The sequence below is a fragment of the Lissotriton helveticus genome, chromosome 10 (assembly GCF_964261635.1).
Source record: "Lissotriton helveticus chromosome 10, aLisHel1.1, whole genome shotgun sequence".
Classification (NCBI taxonomy): domain Eukaryota; kingdom Metazoa; phylum Chordata; class Amphibia; order Caudata; family Salamandridae; genus Lissotriton; species Lissotriton helveticus.
The window spans coordinates 731,963,381-731,981,934 of record NC_136071.1 but is presented as its reverse complement, the minus strand read 5'-3'; the positions used below and the strand labels follow the sequence as shown (position 1 = coordinate 731,981,934).

Here is an 18,554-nt window from a genome sequence, read left to right as displayed (position 1 = left end):
CCAGGTTGTGTGCTAAAGGTGAGTATCTATTAGACCACTCTATAGTTGGTATCTCCCTATAAGTAGGGCTTCCCTGTGTCCTATGTATATTACCCGATTCAGGCGAGGTTAACTCACAGCAGCTGGGTGTTCTCTCCGATAAGGGTGTAGTTAATGATTGTGAAGATGTCATATTTTGAGATCTGTGAACCATAATAGTAGGAATACTTGGTCTTATGGCAGTCACTTTTTCCTTTTTGCTAAAGAAAGATGGAATTTTGCTTTTACCCTTAGTACTAAGCTCCTTTCCACTGGCCAGCATAGTTTCCACTTCTTCTATTTAGTCATCGATAGCGGCTAAGGTGCAGTTATCAGCTACAGATTTAGCGGGTTTATGTGTCTTAGCTCTCTTTTTCCTTCCCGACAATACCTCTGATGCTTTCCTTTTCCCCATTGCCACCCACACAATTTCTGGTGGTCCTAGTTACTTGGGTATTAGATCTATTCCTATTGGGATTTGGAAGGGATTAAAGAGTATAAGCTTAAAAACTTAGATAAAAAGTGAGCAGTGGAAACTATAGCCAACCTATACGTAACCTGTATTAAGTACTATAAATAAATACTAAAAATACAATGTGCAACAAGGGCCGGAGCTCCTAATCTTCCAAAGAGCAATAAATATAATAATCACAAAGTTACTCGTTTAGTTCTTACATGAATATTGCCCTTTAACATTAAGGCTTGGAACGATCCTTAGTCCAAATTACCAGGAATTATTCAATAAATCCAGGGACCTTGATAGACAACTTGCTGCAGTGAAAGGTTGTTGATAGGCACAAAGTCAAATCAAAGGACACTTGCCAATTATATGAAAAACATATGGACAATGCCAAGTCACTGAAAGTTAATTGAAGATCTTACCGCAGCAGGAGACCGTGGGCGATTAAGTAGGCGCCTCCTGGCGCGGCGATGTCGTTGGCGGCTTGCACCAGGTGCCATGAGCGTTGCTGGGAAGTGTAGAGCAGCACTCGCCAGGTCCCAGCGTTAATCCTTGGGAGGATCGTGTCCAGCCCCCAGCGGAGGGCAAAACAAACGGCAGCAGACGGGCTCACAATAATATTATATAATGAACCAACTGGACAGCCTGCTTCTACGATGCTAGTCATGAGTACCTGTAGGAAATGTGGACAGAAATTGCGATTCTGATGTGATTCTGATCACAAGAGCAACAAAAATTTTTACCAGAGGAGAGAGATTTATTTTAGGATCGACTGTAATTTAACTTTGGTTGGTTATCTGAATTGTTTAAGATAAAGTTTAGGCCAAGTTTCATTGATTTGATTTTTTTTTATTATTTTCAGTACAAGTTTAGCTTGCACCTTGGTTTTTTGGCATGTTGTAATGTGAAGTGTTGGTTGTGGAATATGCCTTGTCGTGGAAGGATCAACGTACATTATGAAAAAGCTACTTAAAGGCAGTGTGGCAAAAAATAAACAATTTCACTTGGCTCTATAGTTGTATTTGGCCATTTTCCACCAGGGCCGAGGTCCAATTCGTTACTGACCTAGACTAGTAATTTTTAGCAAGGCTAAACTTTCTTTATCTAAAACACAAAGGTTATACTTTCTTTGGTAATTGTTGGGGGATGCATTCCTTCACTGAGCCTGGCAGTGAAATAGACATTCTTCTGGCTTAGTGAAAACACACTATCACATCCTTTTGTAGGATTTAATTTAGATACATTTAGATTTAAAAAGTTGTTAACGTTTTTAAAATAAAGCTTCTACTGTATTTCATCTATAGCAGATATCTGCAAAGCATATGTCTTAATTAAGGTTTAGTACTTTCTGGCCAAGATAGTATAGATTATCATAGGAGGGACCGATTTAAGGCAGATTTTAGGGATTTCAACTGATTTTCATTTAGAGTAGCTCTATTTTAACTTTTATTGAGTGGATATTCAGAAAATCTGTCAAGGATCTGGTGCACATGTGCCTGGGTTGACCACCTGATGTATCAGCACATAAGTAACAGAAAATAAAAAACCCTGAAGTATTGGTTCAATGCTTTGATTACCAAAAAATACATTTTTGTTTTCCAAGTACATTATCTTTTGTATCTTGCTCCAGGGTGCCCTCTTGTCCTTAGTAGAATGCTTAGAAGTAATTTTCACAGAAACTTGGTGTATTATACAACATTCATAACCCTGGGGATCTGCGTGACAATTTTTTGCAAGGGCATACAGGCAGGTGAGTTATCAACTGGAGAGTAGTTCAAAGTGAAACTGACTCTTGGCTGGGGCACACCTCACCTTTACAGTTCCCACATATAATATTCTCTTCAAAACCGTGTCTTGGGCAAAAAAAAATTGAAAAAGCAAAACTGACAGATTAAAAATAAAAAAAATATTATGTGAAAGGCAGTAGTGGGAATGTATGCGAGCATAAAGTTTTACCAGACCTAATTGGAATTCGTATCTGTTGGTTATTTGAAACGAGCTAAAGAACCTTTGGTGAAAATACTGTGCTGGAACTTTCTTAAAGAATCTCTGCTGAAGGAATCATTCAGGCTTATGTTGAAAGAATAACTAAAACTCTGCATTTTTCTCAAAATGTTTGTTTAACAATTTCTCAGGCTGTTTATCTCTATTATGATGGACGTCATTATCTGCTTTCTAGTTGTTGTGCACTTTGGACTAATTGTTCATAGCTCTTCAAATGCAAAGACGTTGATAAACTCTGTATACTTGCCCTGTATGCAGATCAGCATATAAACACAAAAACGTACTGATGCCTTTTGATAAGCATTTGTTCAACTTTGAGCAGATTCTTTTATGATTTTGCTCATTAATGTCTGCTTTTTTCCTCAACAGGGGTTCCTGTGAGTAGCAGAGTGTCGGCTAAAATTCAGCAGTTGGTCAATACGTTAAAGCGGCCGAAGCGACCTCCATTACGAGAGTTTTTTGTAGATGATTTTGAGGAATTGTTGGAAGGTAATTCAGCACACTTTTTCTTCATATTGATATGTAGCTTATTTGTCTGCAGTCTGAATAGCTCTTGCTTCGTGTGCGCATTTGATTTGCATTTTTTTTTCAATACAATTTTTATTTCCTTTTTTCCCCGATGATGGCTGCTACCATGTATTACAGTGTTACACACTTTGTGTATAATTGTAACAGTGCCAAAAGTTCTCACAATGTGTAGTTCGTAAGATGTTTGGAAAGGCCTTAGGCATCAGGCAACCTACTTATTCCTGCAGATTCTCCTGAGGACCTTTTCCTTTTTTGTTGTTTGCTTTGTATCCTTAAATCCTAGCTTCTCAATCAGATCCCAGCTTCTCAATCAGATCCCATGTGTTTTTGAACCCTCAGAGTCAGCATACTTCTTGAATCTAGTATTCTGGTTCATTGTAGTCGTATTACGGTGTTTAGGTCAAGGTCAGGTTTTCTGTTTTGTATTCCTTATTGTTGTGTTTTTTGAAATAATCAAATAGAGGGAACAAATCGTGCTATTCCCTCACAGAGCTTAACATTACCTGCTAATTCTAAGTCATGCCAGTGCCTGAGGATAATTCAAGCATCTTCATCACTTTGTTGTTTGTTGCATTTGTTGGTTGCGAGAGCGTGTTAAAGGAAGCTTTGTGCAGAGCTTGTTGGGGAAGTACTCCATTTGTATTACTGCGGGAATGTAGCCGCTTAATGCAGTGATTGCGTGCAGAGGAAGAAGTGTAAAGGTTAGCGGGTTCTTAGCATGGTGTCCGCATAGCAGTGAGGAGAAATACGGGTCTGGGTAGTGTTAGCATGTGGTTCTCTGTGAGGATGAAATCTGTGCTCCTATCATGGTGCAGTGCTGGGATCTGCTAAGACACATCTTCTGTTTTAGCTGTTGCATAATACTCTTGGCTATGCATATCATGATGCTACACGGCTCAGGTGAAGTGTCTCCAGTTCTGTGGGTAAAGCGTGGTGGTTGTGAAGATTTCTTATATGAGCATTGTTTGAAGGAGATTTCTTATATGAGCATTGTTTGAAGGTTTTGCAATTTTGACTGAGAAAGCGTATCCATCAGGTGAGGTTCACTGTACATTGGGCTTTTAATTCTGTATTATATTTTTGATGGGGAGTTTTGTTGCTTGAATGGTTGGCGGAGACTCTTCCTGGAACTGGAAGCCTATGCAGGGTGTGTAGTGCTGCACTGATCCGTTGTAGGCTGTAAAGTAGATAGCTGGGTGCACCAAGGAAGAGTGCTCTCATGTAGTCCAAACTCAAGATCACAAGGGCAGTGATCATCTTAATTTCAAGTGAGAATCCCAGCAGCAGAAAATCTACTAACCTAAAATAAGATCCAGATCATTTGTGAAAACCATCTAGACGGTAGGCGTTTGATTGTTAAGCTGTGATGTGGGGAAGGCTGGAGGGTAATTCTTTGATATAGAGGATATCTGAGGTGTGAAATCCTTTGTTAAAGCTTGGAGCTTTCTTTTTTCCTTTTGAGGACATCAGATGTCAAGCCTGAATGTGACACTGCTCAGAGATATACGGAAGAGTTTGCATTTGCGAATTATGAGTTATCACAATGTGTTAGTATTTTACTGGTTCGATTCACAAATCTATTTGTTCTCGAAGTGGGTCACAAACCAGCAAATACCAGCAATTACCAGAGTAAAATTGCACTTCTAATTCTCGGAACTGAGAGTGATACATGGCACCTACCATTCAAACATTTCTGACAGCGGTGTAATTGCTGTTTGAGAAATCTGGCATAAGTTTACAGGCACTTTATTTAGTGTTGGTTTCACAAGGAAAAGTTGGTCAACATCCACAGACTCTTAAGTTTGTGGTTATTTACCAATAGTTCCAGGCATCTTTCTAATATGAAATTGGTCAGATTCACTCCTCTTAAGTGGCACCACTAAATTAATTTCTTCTTTGCTGAGTAGAGCATTCAACACCAACATTAGTGGTGGTGTAAGGAAAGGGGTTTCTCAAAGGATAAGAATATTTCTCTAAAATAAAAAAAGATATATATATATTTCCAGACAAGCTGGTTGAGAAAAGTGATAAAAAAAATGCACATTAGTGTGGCATTTCCGTGTGTGGAAATGGATACATATACCGTAATGAAGTCATAATTATCCACAGGTGTACCGCTGCAGATTCTCAGTAGTACTCTTGGATTTCTTTGAAAAGTTCGTAAAAGTTGGCAATGTTCACGAATCATAGACATAAGCCGGTGCAGGTAACTTTTCCACTTAATCCGATGAGGGTGTTTAAGAATCAGGCTCTACACTGGTTATTGTACATTGAGCGTATACACAATGAAGCTAGGCTTCACCTCTGTAGAAGGAGGCTCAAGGCTTCATGCCTGGGCAGTATGATGTGTTTGTGAAGCATAGTCAGTCTTGTATGATCCATGATTAACCATCAAGATGGGGAATAACATTACATACTTTGACGTGAGATGATTTAAGTCACGTTATTGTTTGAAGGAGACTTGTGGTTTTCAGACTGAACGCTAAGGAGTTTCCTTTAGGACAAATTATTCTGGATGAAATTGGTTTCAGTTTAAGGAAATAAATGCTTAGTATTCATTTCTCAGTTTGATGCACCGGTTGCATTGCCTAAACTGGGGTTTGCCTGTTAATCCCGTTGTGCATTGTATGTTTAGGTCTCGTGACCTATCAATGCGCGCAAGCGCATTGAGCGGAGCGAGAATTCAAGTGCTCAAAATCCTCGTCAAACCAAGGGCTTCTTGCTGCGGTTTTGTTTGAGTTCACGTGAATCACGTGACCAAACAAGCACGTGCATCAGCCTCCCTCCCTCCTAATTGCATTTTTTTTAACGGCCGCACAGCACATCGAAGGGCTTCGCCCAGCGTGCGCTCTGCAGCTTCTCCTCCCCTAATTAATCATGGCTGTTTGGCCGTACTTTCAGTTTCCAGGCCGCTCTGCATTATCAGGTACGTGTTGGTGACGCATTATTTCACTTTGTCTCCGTGCGTACATTTATTTAATGTTATCCACTCGTTCATTAGGTCCTATCTCTTGTTCCTTAAGGTTCTCAATGACTGCCGAGTTTAAGTATGTTGTTGATGGTCGCATTTTCGTGGAGCGCTTTTGGGCTATAAACTTTCACGGCCTTTGAAGTGAAGCTTAGCTTCACTTCATAGGCCCCTGCTGCTTCACACCCTCATCGCCGCTCTCCCCGCTCGTCCCCCTCCCCTGCCCGCTGTGTCGCATTTCTCCTCCCCCATTCCCCTTCTCTGCCTTCCCTCCGTCTTGTTTCACAGGCACCCCTATCACGCAATTGAACAGAAGGGCAAAGCGAATCTCAGCAAGTAATTTTGACAGAAATGGGTGTCTAGCTGCGCCTGTGCCCTGCCAACTTCAAAAGTGCGAACCTTGCAACAGCATTGCTTTGTTTCATTTGTGCAGGGCCAGGTTTACGCAGTAATTTCCAGTCAGAAAAAATCCTTCCCTTTCTAAGTTTATGTTACTTATCTCTTGTTTAAGTATGTTGTTGATGGTCGCATTTTCGTGGAGGAATCGCTTTTAAACCATTACATTTGTATTATATTCCAAAAGCCATTGTTATTTGTAATATCAATACATCTAAGTCACGTCAATACAAAACATGTGGCATTACAAATGCTAAAAGTGTCACATTTGCTAAAGTTAAAAGTATTGGCATTGTAAATCACAAAACATAAATATAAAATGTCCTTTACAAAACCAATAGCTCCAACTTTCCTACTGCGAGACCTATTGGCAACGCCAGTGCTTGTTTTTGTATGGTACATTTTGTAAGCAGATTCATGGTGAGGTTTAAAAAGTATGCCTTTCTCGAAGAAAAATATTGGGCTTTCAAAAGTATCGTAGATAAAACTTCCAACTCCGCAAAACCGTGAACGTAAGTGTATATAAATGAATATAGATTTACTCTTTAACTCGACATCTACATACCATGAATATATGTACTTATCTATATATCCGACAATTCATGATACTGTGGTATTAGACATTTTGTTTGAGATATTCTTATACAAGCATATTTATAATGGCACATTCCCTTGAAGAGTAATAATGCATTTCTTTTGTATTTACATTATTTTCCACCACAACAACCTGTTCTTTTTTTCCACAGTTCAACAGCCTGACCCAAACCAACCAAAGCCAGAAGGAGCCCAGATGTTAGCCATGCGTGGGGAGCAGCTGGGGGTCGTGACAAATTGGCCGCCTTCCTTAGAAGCAGCTCTCCAGCGATGGGGGACCATTTCACCCAAAGCTCCCTGTCTGACCACTATGGACACCAATGGAAAACCACTCTACATTCTCACTTATGGTGCGCATTGCTTCTATTCTGTGTGGAACATCACACTTAAATCTACAAAAATGTTTCCTAGTCACAAGGCAATGCTAAATAAACTGAATAAGACCCGTTTTCCACCTCCACAGTTTTCGCACCCTGTACTGTTTTTAAGGTGTTTTTTCTCTTATTTTTTGGAAGCAGGGTGTTGACTGATGGATGCGTCATATCTTTTGCTTAATGCCATGGTCACAGTGCTTAATTTGTGCCACTGGTTGCCAGTGGTGGGCACCTGCACTCATTTTTTGGGGGAACTTTGAAACGAAGCAAGAGAGAAAAATGGAGAAAATTGAGAAAAGAGGAGGAAGAGAACGGTGAGAAAACTGGGTAAAGTGGAAAAAGCAGATATGAAATCCTGCAAGAGTGATATTAACAGAAAGTGCAGGGTGGTTGAAGAAAGACGCATGAAGTAGAATCAAGAAGAAAAATATTGGGCTTTAGTTGTGCAGCTGAAGCTTCCCCTAAGCTACACATTCGAGGTGTTACTAAAAGCTTCTTCTGTAGTATACGCAAACATAAACTGATTATAAATTGACTGTCTCTGAAGAATCAGGCCATAGTTAAAGTAGCCACAGTCAACTCCAGACTTGACTGCTGTAATACACTCTATTCCAGCTTGTCCAAACATGTATTGAGCAATTTACAACAGCTCAAAATTCACAAATGCTGGACTATTTTGAGCTTAAAAAGAAGTAATATCCCATCACTGAGGCATACTGTTACCTAAATTAGCTACTAGTGCAGATCTAGCCCACTCTATATTTAAGATCTTATGTCTTACCTTTAAATGGCTGTCATCAGGCCTTTAGGTACTAATCAAACAAAAATTATTTTTCAATTGTTTATATTTGTAAGGGTGCAGTAACATAAGCTTTGCGTCACTGAAAACACTGTGACCAAGCGTTTATTGCTAACGCTAATTGAAACTATATAGAGAAAAGCCAAATCTTCAGTTGTATCCTGAAAAGTGAAGGGCTGAGAATGAAGGGCTAAAGGAATCTAATTCAAGAGCTCAGCAGCGGCAACAGAAAAAGCTGTCAATGGATCAGGTCTTGCGGGTAATCAGCATCTGGAGAAGGCTAATAGACAATCTTAATGTATGCGATTGGGTGATAACGACTTAACTTACCGGTAAGAAATGGTGAAAAAGAGGAGTAGACCATTTTACAAATGATTATAGGATATTTGAACATCAGTTTTTCCACAGTGAGCTCCTAGAATTTACAGAGATTTCAATAAATGTGTTACCATTTCTTGCAGACAGTGATAAGTCTGGCTGCTGCATTCTGTATCGGTTGAGGCTTTTGTAATATATAGGTGCCCCGATAAATACTATTGCCATAATCACGTCGAGAACGAACCAAGGCCATGACAAGAGAGGTGTGATAAGTGGAGTCAAAAAAGGGAAAGGCCCATCTTAATAGCTTTCATTGGTGCAAGAAGGTCCAGGATATGTGTGCTACTTGAAGTTTGAGGTAGAGGTGTTTGTCATGAATTATACCCAGATTGCAAATTGATGGGGATAGATTTGGATGGCAAAACACACAAGATGATGGACGGAATGTTGCACAATGGCAAAACATTCACCCCCAGTCACAGATATGGGTTTAATACATCGTTATTTTGCTCACCAAGCCACCCCAGTTTAGACATGGCCATATGCAAATCAGTCTTGATCCTGTGCCTCATGGGAGCAGTCCAGCCCGAACTGCCAAGTAACATCCTGCTCTGAAAACTTGCAATGAAAGAGATTGCTGCTTGTAGAAAAGTGTTGCTGCTGCACCCTGGAGAGTCATTTGTCACAGAGCTCCTTCCACTCAGCTTGCTGGCCTCTGCCAACTATTGAGAGTGCAGAATTCTGTACTGCTATTGCTGCACTGTGATCTATGTCAACGTAAGCCATTGGACTCTATGTTTAGGAACCGAAGATGAATTTTGTAACACGTAAGGGCCAATTCCGATTTCGGACGGAACGTTCGGAGCCCTTCCGCCCGCATCGGAATGTGCCGGTCGGATTCCTTTCCGACGAGCCATTCCGATGACTCAGTCAGAAAGGAATCCTACTCTGATTTCCAGATGGCTTACGACGGGCTCGGAGAGCCCGTCCGCTGTCTGGAAATCCTTCAGTACTCCCCCGGCCGCCCCGTTACGACCGAGGGAGTACAATGGCAGTTTTTCACTGCCTTTTCGGGACGGTATTTATGGCACGAAAAGGCAGTTGGAAACAGTCTTTGGGGGCCCCTGTAGGGCCCCCGTGGGTGCAAAGGCGGCCTGGGGGCACCTAAGGTGTCCCTCTGTTGATCCCTGCACCCGGTGGCAGGCTCCTTGGGGTGCCGGCCACAGGGTGCCGGGATGAACTGCACCCCTCCATTTCACAATGCGGGCGTGCATTCTGGACGGAATGCATGCTCCCATTGTGTAACATACGATTGCGTTTCGGTTGCATCATACTTGCAGGGCCGTAACAGACGACAGTAGGTCGGTCGGTCACGTTTCTTGACCGATGTCGGACGGACTCAGGTCCGTTCGACATCGGAATCGGGCCCTTAGTCGTTTCTTTATCCTCAAAGAAAAGGTTGCTCTGTTGTAAGCCAACACCTGTTCTGCTACCTAAATGAGCAGTGGTGCACCAAGCATTTCCAGCTCTTCTGATTAACTATGAATCTTTGGATTTGTGGTAAAATACATCGTTTCTTGGGTCACAGTACATTCAGTGGGAATGGAAAGGGAAGACACCGTGAAGAATCTCTGCCTCTTCAGGATGGAAATTTCAAATTCATATTGTAATTTATTTGTTTATATGAAATCTAGATCTTCATAGAGATCCTCATATATTAATACATAAATACTTTCTATCCATTTATAATTATATATCTATAAATAATACTTCAGTGCAAATGAAAAAAAAAAACTTGTAAACCATCTAAAATGTTTAAAATATGGCATTTCATTTTCCAGAAATAATTAAAAATGTGGTTGAATTTAATCCCCAGTTCATATTTCAAACCTAAGAAACAGGGCTATCGAAAACTGATGGTGGATCTAGATCTTAAACACCATTATTACACAAATCACACATTCTTTCTTTATTATTCAGTTGTTACCAAGCTCCAATAACAATACTTAATGGCAAAAGGTTCATTCGTACCATTAAAAAAAAAAATCTGTTTCTATGCTGCGTATTTCAAGTTAAATTGGGCTGCGGTTTTCATTCTCTACAGGAAGCAATTAGAGTGCTAAAAATGAACTCTATCTGTACAATACTCAATATCTAATTTTATACTCAAGCTGGGAGTTAATTTCAAATGAAATTTCAGTTGATTCAGTGTCATGGACTTTAAATAATTCTGCTGGAGCATATACAGTTCTAATGCATAGCAGAGAGTTCTATGGAATATACTACCTCCTCTTTTTTTATGAAATATTTCTTTGCGTAATAACTTACATAAAGAGTAGGCCTGGGCGGTAAATTCCGTTCCGCTCGCGGAATTTGGGTAATTTCACGTTCCGCAGAGACCGCGAAATTGCCCAAAATTCTGCGTTCCGCGACATCGCGAAATTTTTTGCTTGTTCGCGTTCTTAACATGCTTGTTCGCGAGATATTTCCTCCCGAGCATGCAGACGGCAATTGCGAATACGAAAAAAGCATCGCGAACAAGGAATTCTGCGTGTTCGCTGAATTTCTGCGTGTTCGCAGAGATTTTTTACCGTTTTGCGGAAATTTGCGTAACGCAATTACGCCCACCCCTAATAAAGAGTTCTCTTTGCAATGAAATTCGATGCCCCGATTGTAAAGCAGCTGCCAATCTTAGATCAAAAGTACTTAAAGATGGTAGCTAAAGACCAATCTGTCATTTTATACCTTTAGTTCATAATGGGGCCCAGAGATTGACTTTTCATGGAACAAGAGACCACCACATGAAAATATCCAATTTTACTATCCACTGGAGCTCAAACCTCCAGTTACTTGCAAATAGCTTTCTGGTTCTTAGTTCACAGGACAAGAAAAGGGTAAGAAGGAAAACATCAATGACCTTGCAATGAATGATCTCACAATGAAGGGAAAAATGTGTTAAATGCATAATTCAATTAATTAAAAAAAAAAAAACTTTATTTCGGTTACATAGGCAACCATAAAAGTACTTCACAAAAGTGTAAAAAAAAAAAGATAATCTCTGTTCAATCCATTGAACAAGTACATCGCAAGAATATGTGATGCTTCAAAAAAGTGAGTGCATGGCTATTTTAAGAGAGTAGTTGATAAAACCCCTCATAAATCCAGCAGACTAAAGTTCTGAAAACATGAGATTTTATTGGGACAGTTGCACCTTTAAAACCATTTCATTACCAAGAATGCATCATAAAAAGCATTTATATAAAAAAAACAGCTAAAATAACATCGTTTTCCTTTTGGCGATAGCACATTTTTAAAAAGAGCCAATATTTACACATAAAGATGGAAAATGTAGCTGTTGCAGAAAGACCAAGGCAGCACCACATTTTGTAATTACACTGTTCCTTAAAACCGGTGTTAAAAACCTTTTAGTAAAGGCAGAATAAAACTGACAGAAGAAAATAAAATGCAGCAGGCTCCAGGGAGAAGATGTATTGCATGGTCATATTAAACCTTTAGATGAGTCGAATTGACCAAGGGGGAAACTGAGATGCCGTCTCACAAACCCCCGCCTAAATCTTGTTAAAAGCAATCTGTCCCGGGGTTATCCACCCACCCAAGGTAAGGGCTCTAAGGCTTGGAGTATAACGTATTCCCTGACAGTAAATTTTGATAGTTCGATTTCCTTCCTTTAACAATGCCTTGATGCTCTAAAGGTTTTCATAACCCAGACCACATCAGTTTTAGTATTGAAGGCAGCACTAGAAAAAAAGGCTGGCCTACCCAAGGTTGCTAATTCTGACTTAATATATTTTAACCAGAGGATTTTCATTTTGCTGTTGCATGCAAGGCAGTCTAAGATAATCGCCCTATTAAATAAAGCATCTGGGTTTCTCCAGACTGCACACCACAATGCAAAAGAGACCGTAGCGTTAGATGGCATAGCCAGAAGTCATCAGGCATTCCATGGCAAGTGATTGGAGGGCAAACATTGTGCCTCACACTAAGAGGTAAACATGTCTTCTGTGCCCAGTAACTATGGAACAAGCATTATGTACACCATGGGTGTGACACAGACAACACTTGAAAGTGATTGATGGAGAAGCATTTCATTTAGAACAAATTATGGGTAAATGATCTAAGACAGCCACTTCTGTGTAGTTTAACTTGTGAACAAAGATTTTGTGACTTAGTGACTCATGGACAATACTAATTGCTGGCAAAGAATTCTGTAAAGAACTGCTGGGAATCTGCTGGTAACACATGCAAAACTGACCTGAAGATAACAGCAGGAATCGTTCCCTATTTTCTTGCTCCCACTTTTCCAAATAAATGCCACCAAGAACATTATCAGAATACTAATTGGAACCAACTTGCCAAGCAATATCTTGTGCGCCTATAGCCTTGAAGAATTTGCATACATCTTGGCCTTATGCATAACTCATTTTGTAAATCCGTCCTTAGAAGAAGAATCATTTCTGATGACTAATAAGCAAATTATCCTCACCCGCTTTCTCAAGAAGGCTGCCACTGAGAAATGCAATACTGTGGCAGCAACCTAGACACATGCACAAACGCCATACTTCGACAATCATGCCTTTCTCAGTGTAACTTTCTGCACATCCCTTGCCGGATGTGCCAACAACTTCAAAATGTATTTGAAGAAGTTAACAGAAGCAACCTTTGCTTGCAAATACTTCTAGACATCATCGTTGCCTTCAGAATTGTAAACCACAAGATCATCGTTCCTTATATCAGTGTCCTTCCGTCCCAGTGTATTCAACTAAGGATCCAGGCCTGTGAAACTCCCACAGGGTTCTGTTTGAACTCCCACAAGGCTGTCTCTGATTGCAAGTGATCTTTAAGTTTGCTACCCTCAACTTCTGAAAATCCTAGGCGATCGCATCCTGGACTATTTCTGCAAGTTCAGTGCTCATTACAATCACCTCGCCCAAGCATCATCAACAAGCAAAATTAGTTCCAGGCTCTAGAAACTTGCCTGCCTGCCATTAACTTATGGATGCCAATTGAGTTCCTTGCCCTAAGGGAGCAAAATTTAACCTGTGTCCTCAAAGCCAAAATATCACAACTTCCTTCCCTCCCTTCCTACCTCTTTTTCCATTCATTCACGCTGTGCACCAAGATCAAAAGCCCAGGAGTCGCGCTTGCCTTAATATTGGCACCTGTACTCAGTTTAGTGGTGCATCCGCACATCCCATCACTAATTTACCCATCTCAAACAAATCCTCCATTTTGTCTCCCTGGAACACAACACTCCTTCTCCCACACACCTATATTAAGGGCGTTCATGTTCCAGCCGGGACCATTGCACCTTTGTAGACTACACATTCTCACTCCATGTCCGCTTGCGAAAACATCAATCCCTGCAATTTGAAAGGAGGTAGACTTTTTCCAGTCTCAGTCAGGCAGACTTTTTTTTATTGTTTAGGTTATTTTAACCACTTACATAGACCTTTTGTGATGATCTCATGAACATGTAGTTTAAACTTAGAGGGACCTATAAAATAAGCGCCCTGAACTCGGGGAACCTACCTAGGGCCCTTTTGATTGAGCTAGCTAGAAATCCTTTCACTTTCCGAGCTATATATTGTTTTTTATAGAGGTTTGCTTGTGATTTATGTACATTCATATCCTTTGTTTGTGCCGAAGGTGTTTTAAGACTTCCACTGACATCTAGAAGTCTGCCTTGACTACTTCTTTTTGAGGCCTCACTCCGGCGAAGCAGAGAAGATCCGCTTGGACCTTTTGCAAAGAATATGGGTTTTTTTAGAAAGGAAAAAAACTTGAACTGAAGATGCTAATATTAATCATTCACTCGTGAGATGCTTGCTGAACCTGCACGCTTACTGAGCAAATCCTATATCCCCTCTAAAATAATAAATTGTACTGAACAAAATAGATTGTGAAGTTGAAGAGGCTGTCATGTTCCTGCTTGCCTAAAGGATGACATTGTTTTTATTTGAAAAGGACATCTGTTTCCTCAAATGTAAAGTGTTCCATGTAAATAGGATTGTTTCTCTGCTCCTTTGATCCTGGTCCAAATTACTGGGTTTTGTTCTTAAATGCTTTTTTTGATTTATCATTTACTTAAAGGCTTATGTAGACCTTAAGTATGACATAACAAACGTATTTTGTGTAGAGAAGCTGAAGGCCTGATATGTACTCTGGAGTAACTACTGTGAAACATTTTTAAATGTTTTTAGCTGAATGTCTGCTGTACAGGCGCCCTCATCTCATGATTTCCTTCTTCAGTGTATTTTGATGTCCAGTGCAGGGACCCTTGCATTCTGACTTATTCATAGTTTCATACTTGTCTTTCTGGACTGAAAGACAAACCAAATCAAATACATACCCACAGCGATATCGCCTTATCACCTGTTCTTATGATGTCCATCCATTACCCCCCCCCCACTCGGGCATCTTGATCCCTCTTGCTAAGCAGCAGGCACCTCGCACAATTCAGGGGTCTCGAATTGATCACATGTCCCTGCCTGTCTGTTGCATGCATGAATACCAGAGGCCCCTCCCCTTTGCAGGGGCCATGCCATCTATTAGGGCCCTCATCAACCCGGAAAATTGGATGGATTTTCCCAATTCCTGGAGTTACCATTACTAGGGGTACTGGTTACTCCGGGAGTAGGGCATATAAGGTCCATTACATGTTCCACCATGATTGCTGACTGGGAAATGAGGAATTACGATGGGAATCAGTAATTATGGCTCTGATTCCCCTGGTAATTCCTTATTTTCCCTCCTACACTCCTAGTGAAAGTAATGACGTATGTGGGGTTTCTGCGGAGCTGATGAGATGATGCCGCTGTGGCGGCAACTGCTTGTACTCGCCCCAACCGAATTAAGAGGCTTCTCATACTGAGCGCCTCAGCAGCAGCTCTGTGTCTTCCGTGGGGTAAACAGGCCTGAAAATCATAGCATGTTCTGCCTGTTGTTTCTGGCAGGTATACGAGGCACATGTTTGAAATTGTGCCAATGGAATGACCTCATCTGAGCTACAGAATCGTTGCAGAATGTAGCGATAGCTGTAACATTTCGTTCCTCGATATCTCAAACTGTTTCCTAACCAGTTCTGCTTCTAATTAACTTTAAACTTTGTTAAAGAATACATAATCTTCGCCTTTTTTTAAAAATGTTAATGTTATGCATTTATAGATTCAAAGAACATCTGAAAGTCATTATTGAGAATGGAGCTAAAATGTTTTTTTTCTTTTTATCTATTTAACAGGTAAACTGTGGACCAGAAGTATGAAGGTCGCCTACAACATACTTCATAAATTAGGCACAAAATTGGAGCCTATGGTCAGGCCTGGAGACAGGGTAGGTCTCTCTTTGTGGTTCTGGTTTTATCACCGTGGCATGATCAAAGCGAACCAGGCCAGGTGTTGGGAGTCCACCTCAAAGGGTGAGGCAGCGAGTGTGGTGGGGTCAAATTGTCTCTTCTCTGGTCTGGTTCGCTCGCTGATGTGTGATTTGAGGAAACTGTAATTTCTTTCGCCATATTGTGTTTATTTCTTGTATATTAGACGGTGCTGATGCTCTTGTGACGTTCAGGACAAATATAAATAATCAGATGGTAGAGTGAAAATACAAGACAGTCCTAAATTGACAGTTTTTTTCCTACCCAAAAAAAAATCAGCACTCCTGTACTTGGGAGGGAGCGGGTTCAGTGTGAACGAGTTCCTGTCACCATCCATCCTTTGCCTGTTTATCTCTGGGATTGTCCATCCTCCTGCTTTGTCCGAACCGCACCTGGCATCTGACCACACACTACAGAAAAATGAACACCTAGGTGCTGATTTAACATTGGACCCATTAGTGTTTTGCTTTGGCAGTCCCACTCTGTTTCAGCCTGACTGTGGCTTTTCCTGCCTACCTAAGTTATTTGTGATTAAGAGGGTAAAGGTAACCCTAATAGCAGATTCGTCCACTAGGTCGAATGTTTTATTTATTTCTAACCCGAACGGTGGCAGCCTTGGAGAGAGTGCTTAATTTGTGCCAGTTTTTGTACAGCACTTATTTCTAAACACTGCCACTTATTCATCATAGTCCACCACATGTTGGCCTTTCCTCTATATTTTTTACCAAAGCAAATGAGCAGAACATATAACAATCAACATACTTTAAAATTCAATAAAATCGGCAGCTGCATTCTTCTTTTACAGCTGTAAGTGACCCATAATGGTCCCGAAATGTCCCACATTGGGCTATAATGGTTAGCGGGCACCACTGGCATTGGCATTCCAGCAGAGCTGACTTAAGCATTGGGTGGTGCAGCCACAGTGGCTTCCTAAACATTTTCTTAAGCCACAACATTTTTGTAATACAAATAAAGGACTGCTTGGAACCCACTCAAAGTGCAGTTTTATCTTGTGTATGCTGGTATTTATTGGCTGAGGTAACCATGGTGTTATTGGTTGTACATATGAACGGGAAAAAACTTGAGCTGCAAACCTACAGGATTCCGCGGAATCCAATAGATCCTCATATTACAGCGTTACCATCTTCTCAATTCACATGCTGGGCATTATTCCACCCTCCAGTGTCTGGAGTCCGAAAGTGTACCTATAAAATCTTTTACTCTGGGTGTCAGATGCAGTCTGTCCATTGCAATGTAGAGATTTGCATATAGTGCATTGCAGTCATTTATGCATTCGTGTTTTGCTGTGGCTATAATGAATCCTCTGCATTTGTTTGAAAGTAAGTGCAGAGGTAGAGTAGCTTCTGTATAGCATCCTGAACAAGTGCCCTTGGGCAAGTATTTTGTGGCACAAACTCCCCCAGGCGTATTTAAGTGCAAAAGGTCACTTTAATAGAACAGGTCTACACGAAAAATTACGCCCATACCGTAAGCCTGTCAGACTAACAACGTTACCTCACTTACACACAACCAGCTCTTTACCCAGTTACCCTGTCCCCTCTGTCACCTCACACTTTGTTTGCCTAATTGCTGCCCATAGATTAACCCCCCCCCCACCTCTACTGTGCTGTACTTGCGCACCTCCAATATGGTCATCTTACTGTCCTGGGCAACCTCGTACTATCATACTCCCACGCAGAGGCTGTCCTACCAGTGGTATAATAAATATCAAGTAAAACCAGATAGCAGACCTGCCCTAGTAAACCTTAACAGAAAATACAGTAATACCTTTAAACTGGAAAACTCAACTCTCCCACTAAACCCACCTTTATGCCTTACAACGCACCAATTCTAAATAGGTGAACAATCTAATCAAACACATCTTCAGACTTTATCTCACTTGGGGCACCCACCCCTAAAAATTCGATTACCGATAGCGCGAAGGAGTGACCAATGATCCATACTATTAAAACAGAAAACTACATTTGCCCCATGAAGCCAAACCTAAAATAATTCCTTATCCTCTCTAATATATTTCTCACAACACTGGGACCGTCACATAACCATACTTCATAAACGTTGAGCTGGGAAACCAAGACTTGCAAGACTTGCTGATTCTGTTGCACCTATCCTAAATGAATGAGTTCCAAACTGAGAAGGAGGAAAACCCAAATTTAGAAAATGCTTCGCATAAAAGAAAAACACTTGAAACTGTGTAAGGACGGAACCACTCTGGTGCATAAATATATCTCCCTTCAAAACCTCCCCTGGAAACGGAAATCAGTTCCAAACTTGCAGTGGGTACCTCAGAACATGCCCTGACCCACACAGCAGAATATCCCCCCTTTTCCCAACTGATCAGTCTTAGCTCTCCCTAAACACAAGGCCAGGCTATGCTCAGTTTCTTCGGCGCCTCCTTACAAGAGCCTACCCTGCTTTGCTTATCAACAAAAAAAGCACAATATTGTATCATCACTGTGAAACCTGTCTGATAAGTAAAATATAATGCTACTGAACAGCTCGAAGAAAGGACAAGAAACCGAACAGCTCTTCAGTAGTTTCTTATCTGATAGAGACTTCTAGCCACTAATTTGCTTCCTGATAATTATCCCCAGGCATCGGACTGGATCCAGAATTTTTTTGTGAACAGCGCCCCTGCTTGCCAGAAGGTGGCGTGGTTTGGCTCCATGTGGCGTTGTTGGCGT

At 40.9% G+C, this 18,554-nt stretch overlaps 1 protein-coding gene across 9 annotated transcripts in view; it reads left to right on the top strand.

The window, feature by feature from the left end:
- Positions 1-18,554, top strand: part of DIP2C (DIP2 acetate--CoA ligase C (putative)) — a 1,026,208-nt gene that overhangs the window by 676,219 nt on the left and 331,435 nt on the right. For all 9 annotated transcript variants that reach the window (XM_078663289.1, XM_078663292.1, XM_078663288.1 and 6 more), the window contains 3 exons: positions 2,852-2,971; positions 7,121-7,318; positions 15,718-15,813. In XM_078663289.1, the coding sequence (XP_078519415.1) occupies positions 2,852-2,971; positions 7,121-7,318; positions 15,718-15,813 (414 nt within the window). The remainder of the gene's footprint in view (positions 1-2,851; positions 2,972-7,120; positions 7,319-15,717; positions 15,814-18,554) is intronic.